We start from the raw sequence: 8,776 nt of genomic DNA, 5'->3' as shown, positions 1-8,776 counted from the left end.
CCCCATTCAGTATGATGTTGGCTGTGGGTTTGTCATAAATGGCTTGTATCATTTTTAGGTAAGCCCCATCTATGCCTATGCCTATTTTGTTAAGCGTTCTTATCATAAAAGGGTGTTGAATTTTGTCAAATGCCTTTTCTGCGTCAACTGAGAGTATCGTATGGTTTTTGCTTTTGCTTCTGTTTATGTGGTGAATTACATTTATAGATTTGCATATGTTGAACCATCCCTGCATCTCTGGAATGAAGCCCACTTGGTCATGGCGGATTATTTTCTTAATAAGCACCTGGATTTGGTTAGCTAGAATTTTGTTCAGAATTTTTGCATCTATATTCATAAGGGATATTGGTCTGTAGTTTTCTTTTTTTGATGCATCCTTTCCTGGTTTTGGTATCAGAATTATGTTGGCTTCATAAAACATGTTGGGGAGGAGTCCATCCTTCTCGATGTTGTGGAATAATTTCTGCAGGATGGGCACCAGTTCTTCTTTTTAAGTGTGGTAAAATTCGGGTGTGAAACCATCTGGTCTGGGACTTTTCTTTTTTGGAATGTATTTTATTGCTGTTCTAATTTCAGTCCTTGATATTGGTCTGTTCAGGAATTCTATTTCTTCCTGGTTGAGCCTAGGGAGGCTGTGTGTTTCTAAAAATTTGTCCATTTCCTCCACATTTTCCAGTTTGTGTGCATAAAGGTTTTTGTAATATTCATAAATTATATCTTGAATCCCCTCGGCATCGGTTGTAACTTCTCCTTTTTTGTTCCTGATGGAGCTTATTAGAGTTTTTTCTTTTCTGTTTTTCATGAGTTTAGCCAGGGGCGTGTCAATTTTGTTTACTTTTTCAAAGAACCAACTTTTTGTTTTATTAATATTCCATACCTGCTTGTTAATGCCTGAAAGATTTTACATATGAAGACAAAACCAGCCAGGCACAGTGGCTCGTGCCTGTAATCCCAGCAACTCGAGAGGCTCAGGCAGGAGGATCACTTGAGCCCAGGAGTTTCAGGCTGCAGTGAGCTATGATCGCATCACTGCACTCCAGCCTGGGCAACAGAGCAAGACCCCCTTCATTCCTCAATCAAAGATAATGAGCTTAGAAATGCAAATATTGGTTGAGGCAAAGCATTGATAATGTTTATTTACATTAAAAATATAATTGCATTCAATTAAACAAATATAGACTTAGCATTTACTATGTACAAGGATGCTGGGTACGAGCTAGATTTCAGAGACATTTTGGAAGAGGGAGAGATACATCTTGGACTTTATCTGACTTGTGGGGATAAGAGAGAGAAAGGAGTGAAAAGTGACTGGGATTTCTAGTGTTAACTGACTTGAAAGCCTATGACATTTACTAAGGATACATGAGAGGTGGAACAAGTTTTTGGAGGAAGATAATTAATTTTATTGAGGATATCTTGAGTTGGTTTTCCAGCAGGATGCCTTTGTGGATATCAGCTGGTAGTAGGTTTATTTATTTCGTTCTGACTCTCAAGAGAGAGTTAAGGCTAAAGATGCGGATTTAGAAATTGTCCATTGAGGTCATCATTGAAATATTGATATTTCGCATGGAATGACTGTTTAGCAGAAAAGATAGAAGGCTGGAAATGAACCCTGGACATTGCTTACACATAAGGGGCAGAAGCAAGAGATAGAACCAAGGAAGGAGATTGAAAGGGAGCTGTCCAGGAACTGAAAGTCCAGGGAAGTGCATTGCCAAGGGAAGTAAAGGTATCACCAAAGAGGGACTGGTCAGTGATATTAAATGCTGGTGCAAAGTCAGGAGGGCAGTTGCTCAATAAAATGCTACAGGGAGGCTGAGTAGAGTAAAAATGAAGTAGAGCTTTTTAGAGTTGGCAATTAGGAGGCCATTGGTGAATTCAAGAGAACCACTTTTGTGGCATGATAGTCCAGAAACCATTTTATAATTGGCCAAAGAAAAAATGAAAATGAAAAATCCTAAGAAGCAAAGACCACTCATAAGGCTTGGTGGTAAAGAGAAGCAGAAAGCAGGCGGAAACTTGAGGGGAAGACTTAAGGAAAGAATTTCAGAGGGTGAAGGGAAAGGAGCCACTAGAGAGGGAGAGACTGAAGAGAGAAGAAAATGCAGGTGATGATGACCCTATGGTGGCAGAGCCAGGAGGTTATAAGAGTGCATGGGGTGGAGAGTGGGGGATTTAGAAAATTTCCTGTGGGGAATGTGAACAAGAAGACATTAGGGATAAATGGAAGTGTTGCTGAGAGCAGTAATGACTCAGTTGATGTCATCTAACATGAATTCATAGTAAAGCCCAGCTCCCTGTGGCTAAGGCTGCGTTTGATTCATCTTTATATCCCTGGGTCTAGAACAGTATCTTATACATAGTAGACATTCAGCAAATGCTGGTTTGAATGAAAGAAAGAATGAATGAGTAAAATAAATAAGTAAGTAAGTGATTGATCATTGTGGCAGGGACAGAAAGGTTGGACAGTAACGTCTATGCAAGGTCAGACAAATTGATTATTGCATAAAATAAGAGGTGACAGAATCTAATGTGCTAGAAGGATCACCATTGAAAAGAGTGACCAGAGTCTGAGCTGGTTGGGGAAGGAAATGGAGCCAGGAGGTGAGAGGCTGGACTAGTTGCATGTGTCAAGGTGCTGAAGGTCATCATGATGCAAAGAGAAAGTTTGGTATGAGTTGCAGGAGTGGGAGAACTAAAATTGTCTTGGTAAAGATAATTTCAGAGTTGAACATGGTGGTGAAAAGGAGCATCTTCAAGTGTGAATTACTTTCCTGTTCTATAGGGATAGGGGTTATGGAGAGTAGGTGGACCTGAAGCTTAAAAGGAAGAGTTTGTCATCATGTAAGGCAAAGGGCAAGAGAGGGAATGCCAGACACAAAGAAGGAAGACTACAGATTCCACAGCTTTGCCAATGGTTGGCACTGTTGACTGCAATTTAGAAGAGACGATTAGAAATAATACAAGAGTTAAGACTCTCTATTTTTAACCGTGGCTGAGTTTGCTATAAATGACCCACATTTCCAGAAAGTTCATTAATTGAAATATTAGGCCTATTTTTCAAACTTCTGAAAACCTATGATTTCCTTATATTGATGGAAAAGAACTGTATATATTAGAACCAGAAAACTTTGCCACTAGTTAATTTTATGTATCTGTGACAGAATATTTCAGCACACTGATTTTATTAGTTGTGAACTTGTTAAGGATGGTCTTTAATTTTACCATAAACAGCTGCGCAAGAATAGCTATTCCACACATTTTTGTGGCTTTCTTGGGATCATTGTGTAGATATTAAGAACAAATCAATCTAAGAATGCAAGTTCACATGCTAAATCATTTTATTTTTATACCTGTAACATCATTTATTTCCTTTTGCAGATTACATTCAGATGTTCTGGCAGAGACTTCTTCAATTCTTTTATACCTTTTCCTTAGGAATATTTTTGTAGCAAGTGACATTAAAATTAAAGAAGAAAATCTTTTCTGTGACAATATTAAAGGCAATGAGATTTTCCCCTCTCAACAAGTAAGTGAATTAAAGTGACTAAAAACATGTCAGATTCATCATATTTGTTTCTTGATGTCTCAAAGTCATGTTCTTTTGGGACTGCGTATTCTGTCTTGTGAATGCAAAGGCCATTGTATGACTGTGCTTCTTTATTGGATATTGCATACAGGTTTCACAGGCCTGAGTTCATGTTTGTTTTTTTCTCTTCTTTTCAATTTGTCTGTTTTCCCCTGTGTACAAAAGTAGTATGTATTTCAGACATTCAAAAATGTATAATGTGTAAAGTGAAACCCATTGTCATCCTATTACCTCTAAGAATATCACAATTTTCTTTTCATATGGTTTCTCTAATTTTAAAAAATATGCATAGACTAAGCTGTTATTATTTATGAAAATGGGATCACAATCTACTTGTGTTTCCGCAGCTTGCCTTTTTAACACTTTTATATTATATCTTGGATATATTTTTATGGCGGCATAGATCAATCTGCCACATCCTTTTCCATTATAATATTGCATTCATGTGCAGAGATAGGTATTTCACCTATCTTTTATTGATAGATTCTCAGATTGCTTATAAACATCTGCAACCCTATCATCCTCTTGCTTTGGGTAATAATCCTACATTATTTTTTCATTCCTATTTGAGGTTCACTCTTCTTTCTCTCTTTCTTTCTTTACTTGCCTTAGATATGGAGAATTTAGCCATCTGTTTTTTTTTTTAAGTTGCTTTTTCCTACCCATCCATTTATTTATTAATTAGTTAACTAGTAAATTATTACACGAGACTGTGCCAGTTTCTGGGGATATGAAAGTGAAAATAACATTACTCTGCCCAAGACAAGTTCACTGTCCTATACAGCCCAAGCACTCACAACCATCAGCCTGTTCCTATTACATTTTGCATTCGGTTTCTTCTTTCAGCATATTTGATGTGAAAATAAAGACAATTTTAGGGTACCTCAATGAATTCCAGAATGCTAGACTACCGTTCTGGCAAAAACTGGCTGTATAGAAATTTCTTCTGGTTGCTGCTCAGTTTTCTTTGTACATAATCTTGAATGTCTATATAGAAAAATAACAAAATCTTTCCCCAGGAATGAGGAAGAAGGAGTAAGAATATTTTCCTATTCTTTCAAAGTGGCATTTAATCTTAAAACCCTAACTTTAAATTTTACTATCATTTTCATTTAAATAGCGAAAGTGTTAAGTAGCAGAAGTATAGTAGATTAGTTTGCTTTACTGAAAATTTACCATTTTCTCACAAACCAAAAGGGAAATGGGAATCTGTTAATCAAGTGAGGGCAATATTACAACATTAATATTATAATATCTCATATAATATTAATATTTATTAAAAATAAAATGTATTTTAATTATTATTAATACTTGTTAAAATTTGTTTTTGAAAACTAGGTTTTCCTTTAACATAAAAATATAGCAAAGACTTTATCTTAACAGTAAAAATGATTCTTTTATTATTTGTGGTACTTGCATTGTTTTACAAAAAAATCCTGAAGTTTAATTCTAAGATTATGCTATCTGTATGTAACAGTATGTGTATATATTGGGGAGTTAGAGTTGTTTCTGAATTTAGATTTTCTTCTAACACACATTCACATTGTTGTTAAGTCAAAAGGATCATATTTTTTATCTTTTATTCTTCTCAGAGACATTTAAGCACCTAATGTTCAATTTGAGTAACAATGCCTGTTTCTTTACAGATTGCTAGACTGGTTGAATGTGAGAGAGTGCTGGTGGCATTGGAACTTAGCAACTTTCTAAATGATTCCAGTTATGCCCTTCAAGCTGTGACTCAATGTTATGGCCTCCTTGCTCCTATAATCTATCACAATATTGTTTTGGTACCTGTTGTACAGGTAAGGATATTTCTCCTACCCCCCGAAATAAGGGTCTTTTTATAAAGGCAACTCAACAATTCATTTTGCAAAAGCATTTATATCTATCTCTTATAAAGTACAATAGGTCAAGAACAAGTAATGCGAAATTTCAGGAGTTAACTGACAAATATTTTAATAATTTATACATCTGGACAAACATAAATAAGGGCATTAAATGTGTTTCTTTGAAAACATTTAGCCCCATGCTGTCTATATTTAAATATTGGCAATTTGCTTTTTAGGTTTTTAAAGTTATTTCAATTTTTATGTTCTTGTAATGTTCGAAACAGCATTTATTTAAAGCATATTTATTTATGCTTTATTTATTTAAAACATACTGTTAAATCAATCATCTGGTCAAATGAGCAGATGATGCAAGAAGAAAATACTTGATGTCTTGGTGATAGAGGAATTAGGACTTATGGAAAAAGGGTAGGTGAGACCTGGCTGAAGGGGTTATATCAGTTGTACATGCTTCTTAACAAATCACCATAAACTTTGTGGCTTAAAAGGACACCCATTTACTATCTCATAGTTTCTATGGGTCAGGAGGATATGGGTTAGCTGGGTCTTCTGTTTAGGGTCTTATCAGGTTGAAATCAAGGTGTTGGCCAGGGCTGTGATTTCATGTGAGGCTCAAGGTCCTTTTCCAAGTTTACCTGTAGTTGAGAGAATTCATTTCCTTGAGGCTGTCCAGTAGGAGGTCATTAGCTCCTAAAGGCCAACTCCCAATTCCCTGACACATGGCCTTTTCTACAACATGGTAGTTTGTTTCTTCAAGACCAGCAGGAGAGGCTCCTGCAGTATGCTGTGAGGAATCTAACCATGAGAGCCATGAACTCATCGCATTCACAGGCCACACCCACACTCAAGGGGAAGGGATTATACAGGGCTCGTATCCCCAGGGGAGGGATCTCGGGGACTATCTTAGAATTCTACCTGCCACAAGGAAGTAATAAGAGAAACAAGATTTTGCTGCTGAGACTTGCAGAAAGTTATCATCTTCACCATCATTATTGTCATTGTCATCATCATCACCGTGGGCACAGTTGTTGAGAACCGAGAAGATGTGAGTGAACTTGTGAAAAGTCTAAAGATTTTCATTTCACTATTAAGAAAACTAACCAGACAGCTTAAGTAACTTAACAAGTATTTACCTTGAAGGGGCTCTACTGGAGCATAGATGTTTTTCCTTCTCCCACAATCCCCACATCTAGTAGTTCAACTGGCGAAGAGATCTACCTCGAGAGTCCAAAATCTAGACTCATAGTCGACAGCCTTCCTTGTCGATTGTAAATAGATTGGAGTAGTATTCCAAAGTGTGGCATATGCTTCCTCCAGAACCCAAAGGGATCTACCTGGCATGGTCTTTTCTTCTTAGAGGTGAGAGATGCCAGATGTCAGATTTATTTTTGAGGGGGTATCCCAGCATCCCCCAGATATTTCATTAATGTGACAGGTCCCCGAATCTTCATAGCGTTTATTTCTACCTTTTGAAGGGCATGTATCTTATCAAGGTCTTCAATCTGCTTGTCGTTTCTTGCTCCTTAGGTCCGATTAACATGATATCATTGACATGGTGGGCTACTGTTTTGTTTTGAGACATGTCTGGAAAGTTCATGTCCTTTCACACAATATTATATCAGAGGGTATGAAAGTTATTGCCCTGGGGCAGTATTCAAAATACACACTCTTATTTGTCCAGTGTTAACGGGAACTTTTTTTGGTACTTCTTTCCGATAGGGTAGAGAAGAAAAGGTATCCATATAAATGCATACCTTTTAATGTGTTTTAGCAAGGATACCACATTGGGAACAGCAGCTGCAATTGGTGCTCAGTTAGTTGAGATTATAGTAATCCACTGTCACCTTCTAGGATCCCACTGATTCAGGATGCCTTAGGCTACAGCTCAGAGAATGGATTATGGCTATGAGAAAAAGCCTTAAGAAACAAGTCTCTAATTAAAATCGTATTGTTTGGAATAAGAAAAGATCAGTGGAACATGGGAGATTACAGAAATAGGCCTCAATATGTATGAGAATGTAATATATGACAGAGTTGGCACTCCCATTCAGTGGAAAGAGAATGAACATTTTTGATAAATGGTGGTGAAACACCTGGGTATTCATCTGAAGGAAAATAGAGTTTCATCCCTATTTGTGCTATATACAAAAAGTCCACATGTATTAAAGACTTAAATATAAAATAAAGCAAAAAACTTTAGGAAAAAATATCTCAGCAGATGACATGTGCAGTTTGGGGGAAACCTTTCAAACCAAGATTGAACTCTTAGAAACAAGAAACCTATGTGTAACAAAAGGGATCATAACAAAGATAGTGGAAAATGTATGGATTTGGAAAAGATGTCTCCAAATGTTAAGAAGGGTAAATAAATATACCAAAGAGTCTTGCAAATTGACAATAACCTAATAGAAAAATGGGCACATGATAGGCATAAACAATTCACAAGAGAGCAAATCCAGGTGGCTGAGAAACATATGAAAAGTTGCTTGAATTCTGAATATTCATAGACATGCATATTAAATTAACAATGTAATATCACTGGCACAGTAGAAAAGATCTGTAACTCCTATTGCTGGTGAAGACAGGGGACAAAGGCATTCTCATTCATCGACTTGGGAAATGTCGGTTGTTATAAGCATTTGGATTTTGGTAAAGCAATTTTAATTTTAATTAAATTAAATCTCATTTTAAGATTAAAAACAAATATACCTGATATGCACAAGAACAGAGACGTAGACCAATGGAATAGAACTGAGAACCCAGATATAAAACCATCCTCATATAGTCATCTAATCTTTGACAAAGCAGACAAAAACATACAATGGGGAAAAGAATCCTTATTCATAAATGGTGCTGGGAAAATTGGATAGCCTCATGTAGAAGACTGAATGAAACAGGATCTGCACCTCTTACCTCTCACAAAAAGCAACTCATGGTGGATAACAGACTTAAACCTAAGACATGAAACTATAAGAATTCTAGAAGAAAATGTTGGAAAAACTCTTATAGACATTGGCCTAGGGAAAGAATTTTTTTTTTTTCACAGTATATATACATTTATTCAAGTATCTGAGTAAATAGACCTATTTATTTATAAGTCTTTTTTTTTTTTATTTCAGCATATTATGGGGTACAGATGTTTAGGTTACGTGTGTTGCCCTTGGTTCCCGCCCCTCAAGTCTGTGTTTCAAATATGCCTGTCCTTTGGGTAGTGCACATTGCACTCCTTGTGTATACAAATACCCGTCCCCTCCTCCCTCCTCCCCCCTCCTCCCGCCACCCTCCCCCTTCCCCAGCATCCAATAGATGTTGTTCTGATATGTGCATTTATGTGTTGATT

The 8,776-nt window shown here is 36.6% G+C and overlaps 1 protein-coding gene across 1 annotated transcript in view; it reads left to right on the top strand.

Moving 5' to 3' along the window:
• Window positions 1-8,776, top strand: part of CFAP54 (cilia and flagella associated 54) — a 344,097-nt gene that overhangs the window by 77,658 nt on the left and 257,663 nt on the right. The window contains exons 24-25 of the mRNA XM_012663989.1: window positions 3,382-3,529; window positions 5,236-5,391. Coding sequence (XP_012519443.1) covers window positions 3,382-3,529; window positions 5,236-5,391 — 304 coding nt within the window. The remainder of the gene's footprint in view (window positions 1-3,381; window positions 3,530-5,235; window positions 5,392-8,776) is intronic.

This window comes from Propithecus coquereli, unplaced genomic scaffold (assembly GCF_000956105.1).
Source record: "Propithecus coquereli isolate 6110/MARCELLA unplaced genomic scaffold, Pcoq_1.0 Scaffold85, whole genome shotgun sequence".
NCBI lineage: Eukaryota > Metazoa > Chordata > Mammalia > Primates > Indriidae > Propithecus > Propithecus coquereli.
Note: the sequence above shows the minus strand (reverse complement) of the source record. Positions and strands in the feature narration are given on the sequence as shown.